The sequence below is a fragment of the Oncorhynchus clarkii genome, chromosome 7 (assembly GCF_045791955.1).
Source record: "Oncorhynchus clarkii lewisi isolate Uvic-CL-2024 chromosome 7, UVic_Ocla_1.0, whole genome shotgun sequence".
NCBI lineage: Eukaryota > Metazoa > Chordata > Actinopteri > Salmoniformes > Salmonidae > Oncorhynchus > Oncorhynchus clarkii.
In genome coordinates, this window is record NC_092153.1 from 36,152,941 (window position 1) to 36,179,985 (window position 27,045).

The 27,045-nt window shown below is 42.3% G+C and overlaps 1 protein-coding gene across 1 annotated transcript in view; it reads right to left on the bottom strand.

Moving 5' to 3' along the window:
- Nucleotides 1–24,759, bottom strand: part of LOC139413236 (copine-5) — a 191,594-nt gene extending 166,835 nt beyond the window's left edge. Inside the window, exon 1 of the mRNA XM_071160376.1 lies at nt 24,492–24,759. Within this exon, the coding sequence (XP_071016477.1) occupies nt 24,492–24,601 (110 nt within the window). The 5' untranslated portion in view covers nt 24,602–24,759. The remainder of the gene's footprint in view (nt 1–24,491) is intronic.
- Nucleotides 24,760–27,045: the final 2,286 nt, after the last annotated feature.

The following is a 27,045-nucleotide window of genomic DNA, read 5'->3' on the forward strand; positions in this document are numbered from 1 at the left end:
GCATTGCCTTTACATTTTTTAGCTTGGGTCAAACGTTTTGGGTAGCCTTCCACAAGCTTCCCAACAATAAGTTGGGTTAATTTTGGCCCATTCCTCCTGACAGAGCTGGTGTAACTGAGTCAGATTTGTAGGCCTCCTTGCACGCACACAATTTTTCAGTTCTGCTCCAGAGGTCAATGGCGCTGTACGTGCAATGATTGACGAGAATGTTGATCAGTTGATCAGTTGATTGAATATTATCTGATCGAACCAAGTCACAGCCCCTGGTGTTCTCCAGCGGTTATGGTCAAAAAGAAAAATGGAAGCTACAGATTCTGTGTCGATTACAGAAATATTAATGCTTTTAATATGTGACTCCCATTCCCTGCCTTGAGTGGATGACACTCTAGAGTCGCTCGGAAACACGTATTGTTCGGTACGGTTGATCTATCCAGTGGTTACTGGCAGGTTCCCATGGCTTCTACAGACAGGAAAAAGATGTTGTTTAACACAAGAAGCGGCCTCTAGTATAAATTCATGCCGGTTGTCACTGTAACCACTGCCTAGTTTACCTGGATGAAGTCATCGTGTTCAGCAGGAACTTGGAAGAACACCATCAGCACCTGAAGAAAGTTTTCCAGAGATTCAGGTCAGCAGGTTTGAAGCTGAAGCCATCCAAATGCACCTTTGTTCAGAGCAAAGTGACATTTCTAGGCCATGTTGTGTCTGCCCAGGACTTGAGACCAGATAACAGAATTGTGGAGCATGTGAAAAATTGGCCTGTCCCATCCTCTCCCAAAAACGTCAGAGCATTCGTGGGTCTGTGAACATACTACAGGAAGGTTCTCATTAATAAGAAACCCAAAATGCAGCCCACACACAAGGACGTTCCTTTTGAGTGGTCAAGGGAAGCAGCTTTCAAATACTTGAGACAGACCCTCTCTGAGCCACCGTACAGTAATTATTTTACGAGCTCTTCCTCATTCACTGTTTTGCATTCAAGCTGGCAATTGGTGCTGTTCTCAGTCAAGTGCAGAATGGCAGAGAAACAGTGATCACCTATGCTAGTCACATGTTCAACCCGTCTGAGTCAAACTGGTCCAATATTTCAGACATTATTTGGGCTGCAATCCGTTCAAGGTCATAACTGATCACAAACCACTCGTGGCACTCAGGAAGATCCCACTGGACAATGACCCCACAGGGTGGAGAGCACGATGGGCACTGGAACCCGATGTTTACAACTACATGGTCGAACACAGGGAAGAAAGAAAATATATCAATGCTGACTCGTTGATCCGTTGCCCAGCTCGAGCAACGGAAGATGACCCCTCTACGCGGCTAACACTCCGCCTCTGCTACAAAAGCATCGACCAAATCAGACACAGGAGAATCCCAGTCAGTGAGAGCACTCCGACAGGGTCCCCCCAGGGTATATACAGAAGCCACAGTAGCTGATGGACTATGATTTCTAGATAGATTTTTGAAAAAAAGGAGAGAAAAATTTAAAGAAAAGAAAATGAGTGACAAAAAAAAAAAACTTCTCCCTGTCTGGTAAAAAATATATTGGACTATCTTGGACTATCACAGGAGTAGCTGACCGGGAGTAGCTGACTGGGCCGTCCTGTCTCAAACCATGAGATAGTGGGTAACGGAATGACTAGAATATGCAAACACAGAACACTTTCAGATCAATCATATAAACAGATTTACTTTCCCAAATTGTTTTTGCACAATCTCCTATCCCTTCTTATTTTTATCATTCCGATTCCGTTTACCTGAAAGTGCTCTGTGTTTACATATTGTAGTCACAGTGTAGTAAGAATGTGGATTACAGTCATGTTTTATCCCCTAACAACTAACATGTTCTTCTCATGCTTTACGGTTCTTTTACTTCTAAATTAAGTAATTTTCTTTCTGTTTTTTCTTATTTTTTACAGGGATGTATGTAGAAAGTGATGTATTGTTAATGTATCCTCACCAGGAGTGGTCGTACTGACTCTATGGAATACATTACATGGGAAAAGGTTATAGGGGTTCATGCATGTTCCCAGGTGGTCTTTTAAATGTTTTTATTACATTCTTCTTCCATTTTACCCCCTTTTTCTCCCCAATTTTCCGATCTTGTCTCATCGCTGCAACTCCCCAACGGGCTCGGGAGAGGCGAAGGTGGAGTCATGCGTCCTCTGAAACATGACCCCGCCTAACTGCGCTCCTTAACACCCTCCAGTTTAAACCGGGAAGCCAGCCACACCAATGTGTCAGAGGAAACACCGTTCAACTGATGCATTGCCTTTGATGCATGACATGTTCTATGTGAATATTAATCATCTAAGCGATTTGGCTCAACTTTTCATCTATGCATTACAATCCCAAACCCTGACCATCCTCAACTTTACATTTTGTGACCCGTTTCAGGAAACTAAGCATATGTCGCATATGCATAAGCATATGTTTTTTATCATAATGCGGTTTTTTGGCAGAAATGCCTTCTGGATCATGTGAACTTTAATGTGTCTTAATAACAAACTTGTATGCCATCTGTAAATACAAACAACATTGTTAAATTATGAGCCTAGTTGGTTTAGCCACAGAAAAAGCCAGCAAACTTCCTGCTAGCCATGATTGGCTAAGATAATGAGTTAGCTGGACATGCCAAAAGATGAGTTCAAATCGGTCTGCCATATAGCACACTTCTGTCTATTTGAGCTGGTGAATATGTGTAGGTAATCCTGTCTAATGCTGCTTTAAAAAAATATATTGCTTAGTAGAACTGCAGAAGTGTTGCTCTCCACTTTCTGTAGGACCGAGTTTTGACAGCTAAGGAGATGGAGAAAACACCTGTCTCTGGATTACATCTTCAAACTAAGTGCAACCATGGCATCCGTGTCAGGGAGAAGCATCCAACCATGATGTATACGGATGGGTAAGATATTCAGATATTACACGTTTCTTATTTTGACAACGTTTTCATGTCAAGTTAAAGTTTACTGTTAGCTAGGTAGCTAACGCTAGCTGTCTGTCTCGCTAGCTATTGTTACGTGAATGATCTTATTATTCATATCGCAGAGCCATTTGCTTGGCTAGTTATAGCCTAATGTTAGCTAGCTAACATTGAACCTGGTTGGTAAGCTACCTGCAGATTCATGCAAGGTAGTAATATCATGAGTTGGGAGTATGGTTCATTGTTTAGCTAGCTAGCTACATGTCTTAACAAAAGACTCCACGATGCAAGTGTGAACGATGCTGAATGGGTTTAGACAAAGAAGAGCTTTCCAGTAGGTACCAAAACATTCAAAGGCCATTTCCTCAACAGTAAGGTTACAAGTTTATCAACTTTCAAAGCATAATTACTTTCCCATTGTTCCTCAGATGCAGTGTATGATATACCATTTTATAGCTCTGTGTCTCTGCTTTTATCCAATGTAAAAAAAAAGACCATTTCAATTTTGCTACATAAGACCGAATCAAGGTGGTCTGTCACATTTATTCTCAAACTAATGAAAGGTTTTCACAACCAGAACTTCGAATGTACTCTAGGCTTCTCTGATTCATCCAGATCCTAATGGGAGAAAGGCTTTCACTCAGAGACAGAACTTTGTCTGACTGTACACTTAACTCCTCCTCACATCAAAGAGCTAACGCACAGTTCAACTCCCCCCCCCCCCCCCCCCCCCCCCCCCTACCTGCATGGCAATGAGTAACTCTGATTAACTCTCTCAAAGACACCAGGCATACTGATGATTACACACACACACACACACACACACACACACACACACACACACACACACACACACACACACACACACACACACACACACACACACACACACACACACACACACAGAGGATTTTTGTGGGATAAAAAGCAACGTTGCTTTTCAACAGACATTGGAAGACAAATTCACCTTTCAGCAGGATAATAACCTAAAACACAAATATACACTGGAGTTGCTTACCAAGGCGACATTGAATGTTCCTCAGTGGCCTAGTTACAGTTTTGACTTACCCAGAAAGACTCACAGCTGTAATCACTGCCAAAGGTGATTCTAACATGTACTGACTCAGGGGTGTGAAAACTTTTGTAAATGAGATATTTCTATATTTCATTTTCAATAAATTTGCTAAAATTTCAACATAAAAAAAACAACTAATTATGGGCTATTGTGTGTAGATGGGTGATAAAATATATATATTTAATCCATTTTGAATTCAGGCTGTAACACAACAAAATGTGGAATAAGTCAAGGGGTGTGAATACTCACTGAAGGCACTGTATATTCCATTTATTGACAAGGCCATATTTCTGTACGTGGGTTTCTCTGCAACAGACTACTATCTGGTGTGCATAGTCACGCATAATGATGCTAAGAATGAAATGATGCTGCGAAAAAAAGATAAATGAAAACTCATTGTCATAAAAGGCAACGATACATTGGCAATTTCTGTGGCAATATCACAGAGCAATGTTGCTGGCAGTGGTGTGTAATCATGGATGCCGAAGGAAGCCAGGCTTCTCCCAAAAATTGACCAAGAATTGATTTTATACAAAAAAAATGTATTTTATCTTTCGTCTCAGTTTTTTTCATAATGTTCTATCAATTCGCTAGAGGTTGAATGAATCTCATAGGATAATGCATCCAAGTGAGCAAAACAGCACCCCTGTCTCTGTGTGTGTAGGCCATCAATCTGATCCTGTGTGGTCCAAACGAGTATGACATTGTTGCCACCCGTAATATTGAATGCAAGGGAAGCCAGCAAACTTTTGGCCTCCCTTGATAAAGTTTTTAAAAAATTGCCGATTAGCATTGAGGTAAACAGAGAACACAACTGTGAATGGACCTGGCACACCAAAAAAAAAAAAAAAAAGGGAGCGGCAAGCCTGCTTGGATTTTGGCTATCAAATCGCATTGAGAGAATACATCCTTGACAGAAATAAATTGAATTGTGACATCTTGTAGTGTTGTTTTCCTCCACTGGCTAGCTAAAATGGGCCCTGGATGGAGATAGGGATTTGGAAGTTCAATATGTACCTAGATGTAGAAGGCTAATGTTAACTAGCTAACATTGCCCATGAATGGAATATAGCCTAGCGAGCAAGCATTTTAGCCACAAAAAATAAAAGCGTCTACTGGACAGAGTGATAGACCGTTTTTGTCAACACGAAAGAGAGGAGGATGGCATTAGCGTTTCTCTACAAGTAGGGTGAGCCAACGTGTTTTTCTACTTGCTTGAGCGTGCACACACACACACAGAAATCAGAACCATGGACAGCCACATCATATTTAGCTTACATTGATTGGACTAAATTGTTTTTGGTATCTTTTAGTTATCACTGTATTAGACTAAGCAGAGGTGATTTGATGATGTTGAAATTGAAATGGTGCTGGAATAGTGGAGGCAGCTCCTGTTTTCTTTAAATGTGGTAACTCTCTGTGGTTCTAAATCAATAGCTGTTTAGTGGTCCAAAAATGTCGGAAACATTAACTTGTTTGACTATTCTGTAGGTCAGGTCTGTTACATGCGATATGCTTTGTGGACTTAAAAACAGACAGAGGTTGCTATTTGGTTTTGTGATCAAACAAAGGTGTGGTTGAATTTATTTTGCCACTGACTTCTTGTCTCGGCCTTTAGGCCTATATATCACAGTCGCAAGGCACATGAATTAACAGGTTATAGAGCAAATTACGTAATTATCACAACACAGGTTGTAATATGGCTTCTTTTTGGGCTTCCCCAGTGATTTTACCCCCTCACGGCTACTGGTTGCTGGTAACGGAGAGAGGGGTATGAGACACTGGAGCAATGATGATCAATGATCAACATGCACGTGATTAATACATTTCATACATTTATTAAAAACATTATTTCCCAATTTATTTACTAATCTCCTATAGCTTGTTATTTATTGCCAGTTAACAGCCACATCTGTACTGAAATTCATAAGCTAACAAACAAGGTGGTACTGTCCCTGCTCTGTCCAGCCAATCAACCTGCTGCCAGTCAAGTCAATGGCAATGCAGACATGAAGATGACTAGATTCAGCAAACCTCTAACTCCATAATCATAAGCTAGAAAGATGTGAATGTGGAAAATGAAATATAATTAGTTAACTAATTTAGCCAGTTTTTCCCATTGACTTTGCTTTCACTCTGGTTGGCATGCTAACCGATTATAGCATGTGCCCCACCATGGATATTTTCGTCAGTTAAACATGACAAACTGAACACAGTATCATGATCATATATTTTAGTGAGTAAACATTTGCGACTTGAATGGCCAACATTTCACTCCAAAACAGAAATTGATTTTCTCTACAATGGTCACCACGTTTTCCAAAACATTTTAGAACGCCAGACTGATCACATTACCAATATCTGTGCTCTGAAACACACACCACTGCCTGTCACAGATGCATGTACATCAGGGGAGGCTCCTCAGAGGAGGAAGGTGAGAGTCATCCTCAGTCAATTTCATTAAAAAAATATATATATATTTTTTAAAGTTATCCTTTTTAGATAAAACTATACTAAATACAATCACGTCACCAAATAATTTATTAAATTTAACTATTTTGAAATGAATATATACAGTAGCCTCAACAGCACCATGGTGCAGCAGGAAGACAGCTAGCCTCCGTCCTCCTCTGGCTACATTGACTTCAATACAAAAACCTAGGAGGCTCATGGTTCTCACCCCTTTCCATAGACTTAATTTACACAGTAATTATGACAACTCCGGAGGACTGTCCTCCAACCTATCAGAGCTCTGGCAGCATGAACTGACATGCTGTCCACCCAATCAAAGGATCGGAGAATGAATCTACAGCAGTACTGAAAGCATAAGCTACAGCTAGCACTGCAGTGCAGTGCATAAAATGTGGCGAGTAGTTGACTCAAAGAGAGAGAAAGACAATAGTTGAACAGTTGAACAAATTAATTTCTTCCAAAATGAAGTAGAAGCAAGAGAAAGATATTGTAAAAAAAAATAAAGCCCTTTCAGTTTAACTTACTTAGTTAGTAAATGCAGCTAGCTAGTTTAGCCAACTCAAACACCCTGCTCAAAGAGAGGGATGCTATGTTACCTAGCTGGCTATGACTATCAAACACAACACTGGAACTCCTCCAAGTCAAGGTAAGCTTTTGGTTTGACTAATTTATTGCCACCTGAGCCCGCCGGTGTAAGTGCTAAAGTGCTTACTGACTGTACACTGTAACATTACTGCATGATTGTAGTTGGTTTACTAACAAGTTAGTTATATTATCTGTGTTGACTATGACTTTACTTTAGCTGATATGGTGAAAACAATGTAGGCTGTGTGTTGCGGTTATGATATGGTTTTGAAAGATATTTTCATGTGTTGTGATGTGTTGTGAATTGAAGTCCACAAGCAAAGGGAAAACGTGAGATGAAGGGAGCTCATACATGCGAGAAGGAAAAAAAGATGGCTGCTATGAAAGTGAACACGTGATCAGGGGTGTATTAATTCCACAGAATCTATTTAAAAATGTTTCTTAAATGGAAGCAAACAGAACAAAACGGGGACATACCTGAATTTGTCCAATAGAAACTCTTGTTTGCAACTGTTGGACTAATGATTACACCCTATATCAGCTAGATACAAGCAAGAGTGTGCAAGGTGGTATTGAATGTGTCACTGTCTGTCCATGTCACCTCAAATTTTTCACTCGACCTGTGGCACCTACATTGTAAACTTTCATTCATAGGCTAGGTTGTAGCAACCTCATGATGGGTATAGGGAAAATGTGAGTATCATGTAGTAGCCTAAACCTATCACTGTTAAATTGAACTGGGTGAATGGAATATGAATGATTGTCATCCAATATACTGTAATAGAAATAAAGCCATGCTCATGAAAAAAAGTAAATCCTCCCTCATCTTAAACTGCACCGACCGCAACTGAGTGTACAAAACATTAAGGACACCTGCTCTTTCCATGACATAGGTCAAGACAGGTGAAAGCTATGATCCCTTATTGATGTCACTTCTTAAATCAACTTCAATCAGTGTAGATGAAGGGGAGGAGACAGGTTAAAGGATCTGCCCGTTTGATTCAATATTTGCCTAAAATGACATAACCAAATCTAACTGCCTGTAGCTCAGGACCAGAAGCAAGGATATGCATATTCTTAATACCATTTGAAAGGAAACACTTTGCAGTTTGTGGAAATGTGAAATGAACGTAGGAGAATATAACACATTAGATCTGGTAAAAAAATAATACAAAGAAAGAAACTACAGTTTTTTTGCACCATCATCTTTGAAATGCAAGAGAAAGGCCATAATATATTATTCCAGCCCAGGCGTAATTTAGATTTTGGCCACTACATGGCAGCAGTGTATGTGCACAGTTTTAGACTGATCCAATGAACCATTGTATTTCTGTAAAACATTGTGTATCAAGACTGCCCAAATGTGGCTAATTGGTTTGTTAATAACTTTTCAAAGTTCATAACTGTGCACTCTCCTCAAACAATAGCATGGTATTATTTCATTGTAATAGCTACTGTAAATTGGACAGTGCAGTTAGATTAACACGAATTTAAGCTTTCTGCCAATATCAGATATGTCTATGACCTGAGAAATGTTCTTGTTACTTACAACGTCATGCTAATTAACTCAACCGTCTCGTGGGTGGGACACCAATCTGTAGAGATCCTTAAGATTAAAGAATGATTTTCAAACCTTTGAGACAATTGAGACATGGATTGTGTATGTGCCATTCAGAGAGTGAATGGGCAACCTCAAAATAGAAAGTGCCTTTGAACGAGTTATGGTAGTAGGTGTCTGGCGCACCGGTTTGTGCCAAGAACTGCAACGGTTCTGGGTTTTTCAACAGTTTCTTGTGTGTATCAAGAATGGTCCACCACCCAAAGGACATCCATCCAACTTGATACAACTGTGGGAAGCATTGGAGTCAACATGGGCCAGCATTCCTTCGGAACAATTTCGACACCTTGTAGAGTTCACTTTGTAGAGTACATCGACACCCAGAGTAACAGTGTCTTTACGACAGAAGGCAACTTTCATTTGTGGCTTCACACATCAGCACATTTTCTCACTAGACAGCTGTCCACCCAGTTAGCTCCAAAACAGGCTGAGTCTGACATGGAAATAGACTGACTAAAACAGATCTTGTCAGTCTTGTCTATTGCACCTCTAACACCCCCCACCCCCCACTACATAAATATAACTTCCTGCCTGCCTGTTGTCATTCTGAGAAACCTCTCTCTCTGTCCTGGGGCGTGTTATGACATTTTGACCAGGCTGCTATTTTTCTCCTTTCTGTCACAAAAATCAATCTCTTTTCGCCTTTTTCCTTCCCCCTTTCTCCCCCGACTCTGGAGTGGAAATGTGTTGTAGGTTGGAACATGGAGCAAGGCAGAGCTTTGTGTTGGTGACCTACAGCATCTCAGAGCTTTGTGTTAGTGGAACACAGTGTTTTTGACCTGACTAGTCTCTGTGTTCCGGGCTGTTGTGGTTGGAACACAGTGGGGCTCATACTTGCGTACATTAGAAAAAGTTTCAGTTTAACCTGGACCTCCGTCTCATAATGCGCATCGGCTAATTTCAATCGTTGATGTAGTTGCAGGTGATCAAACGCTATATGTTAGGTGTCCCAAACTTAGCCCTGTGCTAACCTGCACACCTGGCTGTGATTATATCCGGTTCAAATTCCATAACAGCCAATTAAAATGCCGTAATAGTTTTTGATCCAACACTTGTTCATGAAAGCATGCTTTCAGATGTCCAAAGGCAAGTTCTGATAATCAAAGCAACTAGATCACATGCGTATGACTGACTGGTATTTTAGCTCACAGAGTAGAGCACCTACCTCCTCATAATTGTGGCAACAGTTTGAGTTTTCCCCCCTTTGAAATGTAGAATAACATATATTGTTTTAGTGTGCCGAGAAGGAAGTGCAGCCAACCGTTTGAATGTGAAGATTAAGAATTAATTTAATAAGGCGCTACATCTTTCTTCAGCCTTACAGACAAACACACTGCCGTGGCCTAATAGTCATATTGCATAGGCTATACTACACGGATGTGTACGCCTAAATGTAGGCCTACAACTTTTTACATTCATTTTTATAATCATTTACTTTGTCACATATGCGTGTGGACCATAAGTGGTAATTTATTCCTCAAATAAAAACCTTTGCCCTGAGGGGAGACAAAATCGGCGACATCATATCTCGACGTCTCTGGGCTTAACGCCTTAGTGGATCACACCACCAACTAGCGATAGCAGTAATGGGTAGATGACAGCCATTTGACATGACCACGAGTGTCTTCAACTTAAAAAATAAATGCTGTATGAATATAAAAGTACATGTTGTATAATCACCCTACATCTTTATTGCTGTGAAAGCACATGAATGTGTGTGAAACGGAAAAACAGGTGAATTTGTCATGTACGTGAAAAGGTGCCTTATGAATTTAGTAACTAGTAGCCTAGTCAAGGATGAGTCATACAATATTATTGGGACACTACACTTTACAGACCTAGAATTTTGAGTATTAAAATATCCCTCTGGAGGCCCAATCTACCTATATTTTAAGAAATTGCCATTGGTTGGTGGTTAGAAAGTCAAAGATATGTGATAGGCTGTCATTTATTACAGGAAGTAATCACTGTCAGCTGGTGAGGTACCATAGGGTTAACGTGTGCTAGGTTATCTGATGGGAAAAGCTACAATGTAGCGTTCTATCACGTGCAACTACACCAAAGATTGTAATTGGCTGATGTGCATTTTGAGATGGAGGTCCAGGTTAAACAAACTGTTTCTAATGTTTGCAAGTATGAGCCCCACAGTGTTTGTGACCTGAGGTACTTGGGTTCTGTTCTGGGCTTTAGACTGCAGCTGTTTCTATCGGAGACTGAGACTGACCTGGGGCCAGTAGAACCTGTGTATGACAAGGAGTTTAGGGACTGACAGTTGTGGAGATGATACAAGCTTCTTCCTAGCCTGTTCTCAGATCTGTTTTCCAATTCCAATCACATCTTGGACCAGGTTAGCGTCTTCCGTACAGTCCTGCCAAATGCGGATGGATCTGAACAGCTGTGTTTGAGATTATTACCACGTCTGTCTGCTGGCTTTCTCGCTTAACATATTCTCTACCCTCTAAATATTAATATTGAATATTCATGCACTTCATAAACGTCTACAGTCAATCCATCCATCTATCCCTCCATAGTGTAAAGAAGTACAGTAAGTGTACAGCAGCCAAGGACACACACCCTTTTTGAAGGTGAGTGGGAGCTACCAGTAGCTAGCTACATTATGTCTAGTCTCCAGGATTTAATACCTCATGATGTGCTGCTGTCCAATCTGCCCCAGATCAGTGACGAACCATCAGATATAGGATGTGCCCGAAATGGCACCCTATTCCCTATATAGTGCACTACTTTACGGTATAAAGTAGTGCACTGTAAAAGGAATAGGAACTCAACCATCAGATACAGATAGAGAGTGTCTGGTTTCATATGGCACCATGCATACAACTTTATGCTAATTTAAAGTGGAGACTCAGGGATTTATATCTAAATATATTGAGTACAGTATAGTGGAGATGTTACTGTGTGATGGTACCAACCCAGAAGTCTCTCTCTCTCACTCTCTCACCGTACCTCCATCCACTCTCTCTTTATCTCCCTCCTTTCATCTCTTAGATGTAAAGTAACTAAAATAGATGTGTTTCTCAGTTTCAGGACCCTGAGGGCTCTAAGTACTGTAGTAACAGTAATAACAGATTACAGAAGCAGCACTTCCCATTTGTCTCTGTCACACAGTACTACTAGCTTTGTTATTTCCTTTTTTTTAACCCAATTTTCTATTTGCTTTGTCATTTTTACAGGTACAATATCCATTTCAATGTATATATTCAGTTTGTGTAAAAAGTACCCATGTGCTACACTGTACTACATTCTCAAGAGGAGCGGTCATTCAACAAAAACACAGGAAGTGCAGCATGATGTAATCATGTAATGGGGTTTTCCTCTCACTACTTTGATCTACAGTATTTGACCTTGCCATAACTCACCCTGTCTGACCCCTGATCTCTAACCGTACATCACAACTTGCTTAGCCTAGTCACCTGGGACTTTACCCTAAATGACCCAACCCTTCATCAACCAGTTACAATGGTTGACCAATTAAGACTATTTAATTGTACTTACAGTGCCTTCAGAAAGTAGTCAGACCCCTTGACTTTTTCCACATTTTGTTACGTAATAGCCTTATTCAAAAATTGATTAAATATAATTTTAATTCTACACACAATACCCCCTAATGATAAACCGAAAACAGGTTTTAATAAATTTTAACAAATATATATAAAATAAAAAAACAGAAATACCTTATTTACATAAGTATTCAGACCCTTTGCTATGAGGCTCGAAATTGAGCTCCGGTGCATCCTGTTTCCATTGATCATGTTTCTACAACTTGATTGGACTCAACCTGTGCTAAATTAAATTGATTGGACATGATTTGTAAAAAGGCACACACCTGTCTATATAAGGTCCCACAGTTGACACAGCATGTCGGAGAAAAAAAACAGGCCATCAGGTCGAAGGACAGGATTGTGTCGAGGCACAGATCTAGGGAAGGGTACCAAAACATTTCTGCAGCATTGAAGGTCCCCAAGAACACAGTGGCCTGCATCATTCTTAATTGGAAGAAGTTTGGAACCACCAAGACTCTTCGTAGAGCTGGCCGCCCGGCCAAACTGAGCAATCGGGGGAGAAGAGCCTTGGTCAGGGAGGTGACCAAGAACCCGAAGGTCAGTCTGACAGAGATCTAGGCTTCCTCTGTGGAGATGGGAGAACCTTCCAAAAGGACAACCATCTCTGCAGCACTCCACCAATCAGGCCTTTAGGCATGAATGCCAAGCGTCACGTCTGGAGGACACCTGGCACCATCCCTACAGTGAAGCATGGTGGTGGCAGCATCATGCTGTGGGGATGTTTTTCAGCGACAGGGACTGGGAGACTTGTCAGGATCAAGGCAAAGTTGAACGGAACAAAGTACAGAGAGATCCTTGATAAAGAGCCCTCTGGAGCACTCAGGGCCTCACACTGATGCAAAGGTTCACCTTCCAACAGGACAGTGACCCTAAGCACACAGCCAAGACAACGCAGGAGTGGCTTCGAGACAAGTCTCGAGACAATGTCCTTGAGTGGCCACGCCAGAGCCCAGACTTGAACCCGATCGAATATCTCTGAAAAGACCTGAACATAGCTGTGCAGCAGTGTTCCCCAGCCAAGAGTGTGCAAAGCTGTCATCAAGGCAAAGAGTGGCTACTTTGAAGAATCTCAAATATATTTTCATCTGTTTAACACTTTGTTGGTTACTACATGATTCCATATGTGTTATTTCATAGTGTTGAGGTCTTTACTATTATTCTACAAATGTAGAAAATAATACAATAAAGAAAAACCCTTGAATGAGTAGGTGTGTCCAAACTTTTCACTGGTACTGTATGTGATGTAAAAAATAATACTCAGGAGGCTATCCAACCTTTACTCACAAAAGCTGTCTTCTGCAAAAATACATTATTGTATATAAATATTATAGGATGTTCTAAAATCAACATTCTATATTCCATCCCACATGTACCACCCATTATGATAACCAGACATTTTCAACAGGCCCGGTAGTTTACTCCCTTTGGTAGTCTCTGACAGTATGTATCAGCACTGAATGGTTTTGATTACTTGTGTGTGTGTGTGTGTGTGTGTGTGTGTGTGTGTGTGTGTGTGTGTGTGTGTGTGTGTGTGTGTGTGTGTGTGTGGTGGCAGGGGAGAGAATGTACTGTTACAATATAGATTAGAACCCTGCCAGTAATACATCCTGAATGTATTTTATTCACTGCCATTTCATTCACAGCCTTAGCAAAAGCCATTAAGATAGATTTGTAATGCCTTGAAATATTAAACGGTTGGATGTGGACGTACTTGAGAAGTGTGACAGATTGATGTATGATGTCTGTATAGTTTTGGAAGGCCAGGTTGATGCAATGTGTCATTTGGTGTCACAGACATGGAGAAATTCTATTCAAAGATTAATTGTTTTGCACCATAAATGGCAGTTGACAAATTCACCCCCATAGGAGAGGTCACGGGTCATGAGAGCCCCATCAATGCCAGCTACACCAACTCAAGAAACATCTTCACCACTTCCAGGTGTGACAATATTATACCACAGACACAGGCACACACACACACACTACTGATAGGTGGGTTGACCCACAACCGCAGTCCCCTTGGTTATATCTGTGGGGCAGGTGGATTTAGGGTCATGAAATATTGTGTGGATGAAGGGCGGGTGGTTGGCGGGCGGGTTAAATAAAGAGAAAACAATGCATTAAAAATCTATGAATGTATAATTCTTGTGCAATTGATCTATATGCTACATTGAGGTTTTTGTTTCAAAATGTGTACCTGCAAATAGTGTGTAAGCCTAAACTTCAGGGCCTCCTAACTGTACGCTTGGCAAATACACGCCAATCTGCAGGCTTTTGGGAACTTGGGCAGCAAAAGTCCTTGATGATCCAGTGAGGCAAAAAGGACAATGTCGGAGTTGAATTCAATAAGAGAAAAGGCTATGAAATGGACAGTTGAAAATAAAGTGAAGGGAGGGCCAGAACAGTAATGTTTGGGAAAGATTTTGTGAAATGGTAAAAGAGGATGATAGCATTGTCGACTATGGTATGTGTGACGCTATACAAATTAGAGAGTCCAAGACTGGGACTTCAAATATGGCACATCAAGAAAACTCCAGTCTGTTCAGATGGGTTAAATCGAATAATGACCTAACTGAAATCTGGACACTGACTGTAGGTCTATAACCTTTTCACATAGCCTAATATTATATGAACTATTATTAATTAAGCATTTCTTGCAGTAGAACGATAAACCCCTTGTACATTTCTGCTCGGGAACAGTAATGGAGAATACTACTTGCCAATGTTCAATCTTTAATTTACCACCTTGATGACTTCAGAGCGAGGATCTCCTTCCAGAGGAACATCAGATCCGGCAACATACTCTGTTTTTCAGAGACTTGGCTTTCTTCCATCACCCAGATGGATTATATACAACCGGAAGGATTTAACAGTTTTTCGAGCGGATAGGAAGCGGGCTCCTATCTTGCGAGTTTCTGCTCCGCCGACTTGGAATACTTGGTCATAAAACGTCTTCCTTTTTAACTTCCGAAAGAGTTAACCGGGATTATCGCCATGGCTGTGCACATCCCGCACCAAGCCGACAACAAAAAGGCTCTCAAAGAGAGAGGACCCTGAACAAACTGGAGACTGGATTCCCGGAGGCAGCGTTCATTGTTGCGGGGTGTTTAAACAAAAGTAATTTGAGATCCGTGCTCCCAAATTATTGCCAACACATTGGCTGTCTAACGCTCAGAAATTCTACTCTTGACCACTGCTACACGCCTTTTAAACACGGGTATAAGGCCCTCTCCCATCCGACCATGACTCCATCTTGATTCTCTCTGCCTACAAACAAAGACTCAAGAGGGAAGCTCCGGTGATCAGGTCTGTACAGCGTTGGTCCGACCAATCAGAATTCAAGATTGGAATATACATTTCAAGATTGGAATATGTTCCGGGTTGCCTCTGGAGATAATGTCAATGAATATGTTGACTCACAATCGCCATTGCACTGTACACTGCCATACCCACCTGCACAAAAGGAATGCATACAGTATGTGAGAATGCTGGTCATCGACTACAGCTCAGCCTTCAGTACCATAGTGCCCTATAAGCTCATAACAAATCTCACAGCCCTGGGTCTGAACTCCTCCCTATGTAACTGGGTCCTAGACTTCCTGACGGGCCGCCCCCAGGTGGTGAAGGTAGGCAACATAAAAGGAGCATAAAAGAAGCATCCATTACAAAATACAAATCCAAACATAAAAACATGGTAGTGAAAAATGGGTTGACAAAATATGAGAAGTGGATGCTATCCATTCCCTATTTCTCTTATTTTCATTACCATTTCAGAACATTATCTCCTCGACACTGATCCTCAACATGGGGGCCCCACAAGGGTGCATCCTCAGTCCCCTCCTGTATTCTCTGTATACCCACGACTGCATGGCCTCACACAGTTCCAACTCCATCATCAAGTTCACTGATGACATGATAATATTAGACCTGATCACCAACACAAATGAGACAGCCCACAGGGAGGATGTAGACACTCTGACGGTGTGGTGCCAAGTAAACAACCTCTCCCTCAATGTTAGCAAAATAAAGGAGCTGATTATGGACTTCAGGAGGAACCAGGCTGGACACGACCCCATCCTCATCAACGGGGCCCCGTGGAGAAGTCAATATCTTCAAATTCCTCTGCGTACACATCTCAGAGAAGCTGAAATGGTCTAATTACGGACATGGACATCATAGTGAAGAAGGCACGACAGCGACTCTTTAACCTCAGTATGCTAAAGAACTTCCCTCACAGTGTTCTACTGGAGCACCATCGGGAGCAGACTGTCGAGCTATATCAAAGTCTGGTACAGCAGGCTGTGATGTACCACGGACCTCAAGGCTCTTCAGAGATTTATACGTGCAGCCGAAAGCACCATTTGGGTGCCCTACAGGACACCTACAACACCAGGTATCACAAGAAGGCCAAGAAGATCATCAGGGACCCCAGCCACCCTAGCCCTGTTCTCCCCGATTCAATCACTCAGATGCGGCAGTGCAGGAACATCAAGGCAAAAACTGAAAGACTGGCCAATAGTTTCTACCCTCAGACCATCAGGCAGCTAAATAGCCACCACTAATCAGCTACCTGCTCCCCCCGCTATTCCCTCCCATGGACATGTCCACCAGAGCTGTTGCCAGAGAATTTAATGTTCATTTCTATACAATAAGCTTCCTCCAATGTATTTTTAGAGAATTTGGCAGTACGTCCAACTAGCCTCACAAGAGTGCACAACAACAACAACATTTTATCACGGCAACTGGTCTGATACATTCACCTCTGCAGGTAAATAATGTACTTACAGTCAGTAATCTTGCTCTGATTTGTCATCCTGAGAGTCCCAGAGATAAAAATGTAGCATAGTTTTGTTTGATAAAATCTATTTTTATATTCAAATGTAGGAGCTGGGTTCTACAGTTTGAACCCCTACTGTGTCTGGCACCACACCCACCCCGCCCGGCCATCTAGTTGTGTGAAAGTTATTGTATAAGCTAATGATCCATCATGTACGACATTCCTGGGAGTGTGTAAACTTACAAAAATTATATGGTAATACAAAATGTATGTTCCCTGTAGTTATGTACTTGAAAATGTATCAATTGACCAATTTGCCAGATTTGGGCAGACTTCATACAAAATACTGTGCAGTATTGCAATGCTTCCCTGAATCCAGCTGAACCTTTGTGCGCGCACACAAACACACACACACACACACACACACACACACACACACACACACACACACCAAAATATAAATTGCTCCCAAACTGCAACATTATATTATGGCCTTTCTCTTGCATTTCAAAGATGATGGAATAAATAAGTAAATAGAAAACGCATGTTTTTTTTCCTTTGATTTATCTTTTACCAGATCTAATGTGTTATATTCACCTACATTATTTTCACATTTCCACAAACGTCAACGTTTCAAATGGTATCAAGAATCTGCATATCCTTGCTTCAGGTACTGAGCTACAGGCAGTTAGTTATCTATGGGTATGTCATTTTAGGCGAAATTGGAAAAAAAAGGGTCCAATCCTTAAGAGGTTGCATAGTTTGAAGCATTCATCGATTTATGATATCATTCTGGTGAGCAACAGTTAATTTAGTCTTCTATAGCAGTAACGACAGAAGAGAAGCTGCATGTACCTAATTATAGACGAGTTCACTAGCAAATTGCCTACCAAAATGTCAGAAATCAAAACACCTAAATTAGGCTTTACATTTTTTTTTATCCTGCACCCCCTGTCCGAAACTCGTTCTGACATCTCTGACTGCAGCCTACAGAGCATTTTCAATCAACTAATTTGTGGGTTAAGGTCGGGTGCGGGCCTCAGACATTCATTTTATCACATATAGTCTGGTGGTTGCGGATGGGTTATTAGCAATTGCGGGGCGGGTGAACAAACAGCTGACCCGCGCATCACTTATACACACACACACACACACACACACACACACGCACACACACGCACACACACACGCGCGCGCACACGCGCGCACACACACACACGTTTTCCCATATCCTCATCTTTCTGGAACACTCTCTGAAAGCCAATGGAATCAAACCGCTCAAAAGAGATGAGTCACCCCAGCAGTACAATACAATGGGACAAGGAAAGGTGCCACTGCATCTGAATCAAATTACAGCGTTTAGCTGAATGATCGAGCCAAAATTGCACATCCTCAAGCATAATGAGACCCAATTGCACCCCCTCTACCTCTCCATAACTCTCTTTGTTAAACATAGGTGTTAAGAAGCACTCAGCCAAATGGATTAAGTCTTGATTTAGTCAGTGGACTCACTCCATTTGGCTGAGTGCTTCTTAACACCTACATTTAACAAAAGAGAGTTATGGAGAGGTAGAGGGGCCACCCACCCACACTTGAAAGAGTGCGTTTTTAAGTGTGACCCCCACTGGGCACAGACATCAATTCAACATATATTCCACGTTGGTTTAACGTAAATTCAATGAAATGCTATGGAAACGACATTGTTTCAACCAGTGTGTGCCCAGTGGGGTGCAATTTGGTCTTATTCTGCTTGATGTTGCGCAATTTTGACTCAATCATTCAGCTAAATGCTGTAATTTGATTTAGTCAGTGGACTCACTCCGTAGGGAGGTAAGTCCACATTGAATTTACCCGGCTTATCGCCTTCACTGCTGACACTCACGATGTACCGATGTACTGGTAGGTCGGTAGGAAATAAAGACTGCAGGCTTCACATTCACGCTCAGCACAGCAGCTGGTTTTCAGCTCATGTTCCAAGTTTTATTAGTCGTGTGTACACAATTTGCATGGTATACGTCGTTCAACAAAACGCTTACTTGTAGATTCCTTTGTCGACAATGCAAGAACACCAAGAAATAATACAAAATAAGAATACAAAACAAAGTAAATAGCAGTAGAATAGAATAAACATTTAAGCATAAGTATAATACAGGAAGGCACTATTTATGGTCCAATATTTACACGTGTATTGGGGAAGGGGGGGCAAGTGTATTAATTGAGCAGTATAATAGGAGTCTGGCAGCAGCAGTTGTGATGTGATGTGTGTGTGTGTGTGTGTGTGTGTGTGTGTGTGTGTGTGTGTGTGTGTGTGTGTGTGTGTGTGTGTGTAGCATGAATGTATATGTGTGTTTGTGTATGTCTGTGTGGGTGTGTGCATGAATGAGTGCATATTTGTTAAGGTGTGGACAATCAAAGCAGGTGGTCAGTCCAGTACAAGTGTTCAGCAGTCTGATGGCTTGTAGATACCAAAAGGCTCAGAGACCGTTTCTATCAGAACTCATGCTCTGATACCATCTGCACAACAGTAAGGGAGAGAACAGCTTGTGGCTAGGGTGTGTGGGGTCCTTAATACAGCCTTCCTCAGGCACTGTTTCGAGTAGATGTCCTGGATGGGTGGGAGCACATGATGTACTGGGCCATTTTTTTTTGCAGACAAATGAGTCGTAACCCCGTCCTTGTGGGTATTACTGCACTATGTGGGTATTACAGCACTTGCTACAATCAACGAAAAAGTATAATCCCACTCGCTCGACTGCCAAAACCAAACAAACACGTGAAGGAGATGCAGTTTTACATATGAATGTATATGATTTCTTCTTTGTGGATGTACAGTTGAAGTCGGAAGTTTACATACACTTAGGTTGGATTCAATGAAACTCGTTTTTCAACCACTCCACAAATTTCTTGTTAACAAACTAGTTTTGGCAAGTCGGTTAGGACATCTGCTTGTGCATGACAAGTAATTTTTCCAACAATTGTTTACAGACAGATTATTTAACTTAATTCACTGCATCACAATTCCAGTGGGTCAAGTTGAATGTGCCTTTAAACAGCTTAGAAAATTCCAGAAAACAACGTCATGGCTTTAGAAGCTTATGATAGGCTTATTGACATCATTTGAGTCAATTGGAGGTGTACCTGTGGATGTATTTCAAGGCCTACCTTCAAACTCAGTGCCTCTTTGCTTGACATCATGGGAAAATCAAAAGAAATCAGCCAAGACCTCAGAAAAATAATTGTAGACCTCCACAAGTTTGGCTGATCCTTGGGAGCAATTTCCAAACGCCTGAAGGTACCACGTTCATCTGTACAAACAATAATACGCAAATATAAACACCATGGGACCATGCAGCCGCCATACCGCGCAGGAAGGAGACGCGTTCTGTCTCCTGGAGATGAAGGTACCTTGGTGCGAAAAGTGCAAATCAATCCCAGAACAACAGCGAAGGACCTTGTGAAGATGCTTGAAGAAACAGGTACAAAAGTATCTATATCCACAGTAAAACGAGTCCTATATCGACATAACCTGAAAGGCTGCTCAGCAAGGAAGAAGCCACTGCTCCAAAACCGCCACAAAAAAGCCAGTCTACGGTTTGCAACTGCACATGGGGACAAAGATTGTACTTTTTGGAGAAATGTGCTCTGGTCTGACGAAACAAAAATCAAACTGTTTGGCCGTAATGACCATTGTTATGTTTGGAGGAAAAAGGGGGAGGCTTGCAAGCCGAAGAACACCATCCCAACCATAAAGCACGGGGGTGGCAGCATCATGTTGTGGGGGTGCTTTGCTGCAGGAGGGATTGGTGCACTTCACAAAATAGATGGCATCACGAAGGAGGAAAATATGGGGATATATCAAGACATCAGTCAGGAAGTTAAAGCTTGGTCTTCCAAATGGACAATGACCCCAAGCATACTTCCAAAGTTGTGGCAAAATGGCTTAAGGACAACAAAGTCAAGGTATTGGAATGGCCATCACAAAGTCTTGACCTCAATCCCATAGAAAACTTGTGGGCAGAACTGAAAAGTATGTGTGAGCAAGGAGACCTACAAACCTGACTCAGTTACACAAGCTCTGTCAGGAGGAATGGCCCAAAAGCTTGTGGAAGGCTATCCGAAACGTTTGACCCACGCTAAACAATTTAAATGCAATGCTACCAAATACTAATTGAGTTTATGTCAACTTGTGATGAAAGAAATAAAACATGTGATGAAAGAAATAAAAGATGAAAGATAATTATCTCTAACATTATTCTGATATTTCACATTCTTAAAATAAAGTGGTGATCCTAACTGACCTAAGAATTCTTACTAGAACTAATGTCAGGAATTGTGAAAAACTGTGTATAAATGTATTTGGCTAAGGTGTATGTAAACTTCTGACTTCAACTGTACATAGTAGCTCCCCAGCGCCAACACTTGGTTTGGAATGTAAATACATTCTAGCATGCCTAGTAGCTAACGTTAGCCAGCTGGAACCAGCTAGGCAGCACCAGTTCTCCATATGACGTTGAGAAATAGTGCACTGTATGTAGTTTCGAAGACATCCGGAAATAAGTTAATATGTAAAAACGGTAGAATATAACTGTTTGTAGATATAGATAACCACATTGTGACTACAACTAAGTTACTAAGTCTTTCACCAAACTGTGTTGTTACTTTAGTGAGTAAAAACTCTCGCATCCGACCTTTTAAAATAGGAAATCTGAGGAAAACGCTTCCGAAATTCTATCAACATCTCCTGTGCTACTTGCGCACCAAGCACTCTTCACAATTGCTCCTTTCCCTTCCGGGGTGGCGACTAGGCCCTCTCCCACCCACCCTTCAGCAAATCAGATGACGCCTCCACATTGCTGCCCCCCCCCCCCTCTTTAAGGCAGAAACTTAAAATGGAAGTACCTGTGGTAAGAACTGCTCAGTTCAACGTTGGCCTAACCAATCAGAAATCCATGCTTCAAGATTGTTTTGTTCACGTGGACTAGGAACTGTTTTGGGTTGCCTCTGAGAATAGTATTGGCTTATACACTGACTTGGTGACCGAGTTCATCAGGAAGTGCATAGAGGATTTTGTTGTTCCCACTGTGACTATTGGAACTTATCCAAACCTAAAACTGTGGAGAGGTGGCAGCATTCGCACAAAACTGAAAGCGCGAAGCACCGCATTTAACCACAACACAAGCAATACTCCATAATGACAAAGCAAAAACAGTTTTTGGGGGATTTTTTCCAACGTATAAAAATGAACAAAATGAAGGAGCTGATCGTGAACTTCAGGAGGCAGAGAGAGCATGCTCCCATCAACAGGGCAGCAGTGGAGAAGGTGAAAAGCGTTAAGTTCCTCGGCGTGCAAATCCCTGACAATCTGAAATGGTCCATTCACACAGACAGTGTGGTGAAGAAGGCACGACAGCACCTCTTCAATCTCAGGGGGCAGAAGAAAAAATCCCACAAACTTCTACAGATGCTTCATTGAGAGCTTCCTGTCGGAATGTATCACAACCTAGTACGGCAATTGCACCGACCGCAACCGCAGGGCTCTCCAGAGGGTGGCGGTGGGGTCAGCCTAATGCATCACCGGGTGCACACTGCCTGCCCTCCAGGACATCTACAGCACCTGGTGTCACAGGAAGGCCAAGCAGATAATCAAGGACCTCAGACACCCGAGCCACGGTGCAGGTGCATTAAAGCTGGGGCCGAGAGACTGAAAAACAGCTTCTATCTCAAGGCCATCAGACTGTTAATTGTCACCACTAGCCGGCCTCCGCCCTGTACACTGCCCTGAACCATAGTCACTGTTACTAGCCGGCTATCACCCAGTACTCTACCCTGCAACTTAGAGACTGCTGCCCTACGTACTGTACATAGTTATTGAACACAAATCACTTTAATAATGTTTACGTACTGGTTTGCCCACTTCATATGTATATACTGTATTCTAGTCATCATATATAACTACTGCTGTACACACACTTTATATACATATTTATATTCCTGACTGATTTCTCGTTCTCATATCTCTTAATTTCTTAATTTTTATTTTATGGATTTGTGTGTTTTGTATTGTTAGATATCACTGCACTGTTGGCGCTAGAAACATAAGCATTTTGTTGCACCTGCAATAATATCTGCAAAATATGTGTACTGTACACAACCAATAAAATGTCATTTGATTTTGACACACACACACTGCAAAGTGGACTTAAGCGGACTCTCGAATCACTTAAAGATCCACAGACTCACACTCAAACATACCGTGCACTGCGGGTGCATCAAAGTGCACGTATTCCTGCAACCTGTACTCTACACTGGAGCATAATTCACCACCAACAACAACTAAATAATTAGCCAATACATGGTGACACAGTGCAGCCAGCCGATCTATTAAAAGTGATTCATCCAGCTAGGTTCTGGAGAGCGGCTGGATGGAAAGTGGCACTGTAGCACAGTGATAATTACATAACAAACAAAGAGCACATGTCTGTTTAAATGACACATTTTTTTCAATCCAAGTGTAACTTTCCTCAATGAAAGAATTGATCCCTATTTTTTTTTAAAAGCTGATGTGAAAAAGATAACAGCACTTGCGATAGTGACATCTCAGCTGTAACTTCCTATCCTGTATTATTCAGCCACAGCCTACCTTAGTCGAATGCAGATAGCAGTCCCACCCAAAACCCCTCCACTCTCAGTGAGTCTCCCGTATCCATTAGCCTACACGGAGTATACCAAACATTAGGAACACCTTCCTAATATTGAATTGACTATGTGACACTGCTACAGTGTGCTTGCTAATGATCTCAGTTGATTAATGGTTACCCGAACTATCCGCACTGACCCGATCTTGCACTGACGCTATGCACAATCACACGACTATACACCGAGTGTACAAAATATTAAGGACACCTTCCTAATACTGAGTTGAACATACCCCATTCAAAGGTACTTAAATATTTGGTCTTGCTCATTCACCCTCTGAATGCCACACATCCATGTCTCAATTGTCTCAAGGCTTAACAATCCTTATTTAGCGTGTCTCCCCCCCTTCATCTACACTGATTGAAGTGGATTTAACAAGTGACATCAATAAGGGATCTTATCTTTCACCTGGATTCACCTGGCCAGTCATGGGAAGAGCAGGTGTTCTTAATGTTTTGTACACTCATTGTATTTCTACGATCCATAGGCTATCTGTCCTCACCATAACGCGCGGCCAGTCGTCAGGACTCAACAGTAGTTGAAGACGACTTGCTAAGTGGTGTGTTATCAAATGTAAAACTAACGGTATGTTCTTTTAAAAACATCACAGCGTACACGAAAACCTTTGGGATATTCCTACACGTGAACGTCCAAAACTGACCACGGACCACTGCGGTTAAGAATAGCACAGCTTTGGAACAATTTTGGAAGAACTTAGAACTGAAGATCAGAGTCTACCGGTCCACTCGGGGTTAAGAACTTACCTGCATGAGACGGTGATCTCTACTTTAGTAGCGGGGATGTTCCCGGTGATCGGGTCGAACTCATACACCGAGGCCATGTCCCCCAGTTTGTCCATGACGTCCCCCTCCATGGGCGCAAGCCCAAGGGCGAGCGCGCGGGGCGACTCGGGAGCGATCCGTGACTCGCACAGCCTGGCCCCAGTCGAGCGCGTGTTGGGTGGTGATTGTGTCGTGTCCCCCCTCCCGGTGAGTCGCGAGGACAGGTCGGAGATCAGATCACACGCCAGCCCCCCGCGATGAGACCGGGAGAGCCAGCCAGAGAGAGAGAGAGAGAGAGAGAGAGAGAGAGAGAGAGAGAGAGAGAGAGAGAGAGAGAGAGAGAGAGAGAGAGAGAGAGAGAGAGAGAGAGAGAGAGAGAGAGAGAGAGAGAGAGAGAGAGGTATTCAGGGAAACCGGACACCAACAGCCTTTCTCTGAAGAAGCGCACTTAGCCAACTGTCCAAAGATAGTGCAGTTTTGGCTGGAGAGACCATGAAAGTGACGTGCCGCTCTACCGCGCTAGCTACAGCTGTTGCCGCACCGCTGACAGGCAGCGCATTGTAGGGGAGTAGCCTGATGACCTGCTCTTTGCGCGTCAAGCAGAGCTCTACTCCAACCGCTGGCTGATGAGCTCAGACTGCGCGGACCAGAGACTGAAGGCAGAACGCGGTTTCTACACTACACTACTGCTCTGTACTCCACCTCCCTCCTTCCTTCTCTACACAAGTTATTCCACGCGGGCGTTCACAGACCAGCCCATGCCCGCCTCTTAGCCAGATGCGTAGCCTACAGCTGGCCAGCTCTGGGTTTGCTGCTGTCACAGTTCCAAGTGTAACAATGAGATGGACAGCCGTTTTGACACATGGTGTGGGTGGGATAATATTGCTTCTCTCAGCAAGAGGAAACAAAATATGTTATTTTCTGTGAGAAATTAATTTTGCAGCGCTGCTCGAATTTTTAAAAAAAATGTAGGCTACCAAAATTAGAATTCCATTATTTCCAACTCTACAGGAAACCTGAATCCGACATGGATGCATTAGGCCTATGCAGTTATCGACACATCGGCTCTTTTAGATATCGATCCATTGATTCATTTAGTCAGTTGTTGCTGTTACATAACTATGTGTGTGAGAGAGAAATAAAAATAAAGAAAAAGCGAGAGAGAGAGAGAATGTAGTGAGCTACATTGAAAGTGTGTCTCGTTTCAGCACCACATTGGTGGACAGCTCCCAAGTCGTCGGCGCGGCTTGTGCTGCTTTCATAGAGCGATCTGCTTTTATCGAGCGATCTGCTTTTATCGAGCGATCCGCTTTTATAGAGCGATCCACTTTTTTCCCCACAATTTTTCTGTGGAAGACAGTGAACCTCGAGACTAGAAGCCACACAGGAAAGTGATGATTTTTCATCTGTAAAAGTTGCCCTCCACCTCAATGCTCCCAGTTCTTACTAAGGGTCTGGCTCCCAGAAATCAATTTACACCCCAACATGGGCTCACGCTTGTCTCTCTCTGCAACAGGAACTAGGCTGACAGTGACAACCCAACCTCTCTTTCAGATGCACACACAACCCTGCTCCTTCTCACACAAACACAAAGATAACGTCACTTAACCCCTCTCCTTTCACCCTTTCTCTCTCTTTCTCACGGCACAAAACGGCACACACACACACACACACACACACACACACACACACACACACACACACACGCACACGCACACGCACGCACACGCACACGCACACGCACACGCACACACACACACACCCTGGTAGAAGAGTCCTGCCTGTAAAGACATGGTAGTTATGGTGGCTGGGGTTGGTGGGTGCAGGCTAAGGGTGGGTGGGTGGTGTTAGTGCAGATGTATCCATAAGGGGGTTGGCATGGCCTGGCAAAGATAGAGAAAGAGGAGGAGGAGTGAGGCCTTGCCATTTGTAATTGTGACAGCCTTAGTCACAATTGTCACTGGCCCTGTGATAACAATGGCACACAGTAAAATGGCCAGCTCCCACTGTGCCAGCCTCTAGTCAACCTTCTTTAATAATAATAAATAAATAAGACTAAGCTAACATATGGAATTGTTTTAAGGTAGTCATATCATGGATCATTTAGCTATTTGATTTAGAATTTTAGGACCCCTTTAGGTCTCCATTTCTTAATAATTAGTTTTACTTGATCATTTATTGAATTTAGTCTTTACTACTATAGCCCATAGAAAGGCATTGAATAACTCATTCATAAATAGCAAAAAAGAGTAAACAAAAAAAAAATCATAAGGAATAAGGTTTTGAAGTGTCTGTCCTGAGAGACCGGCCCACTTAACATCGCCAGCTGTCATCATAGGCAGCTCTATGGTGAGAAACATCTCGGTTCCCAAGGCAAAAACCCGGTGCTACCCAGGAGTTCGAGTACAGAACATCACAAGGCTGCTTCCGACTGTTCTACAACAGATGCCGGGAGCTGACACTGTCGTAGTCCATGTGGGGTCAAATGACATCAGGAAGGCTAGCTCGGAACATCTGAAAATGGATTTTAAAGAAC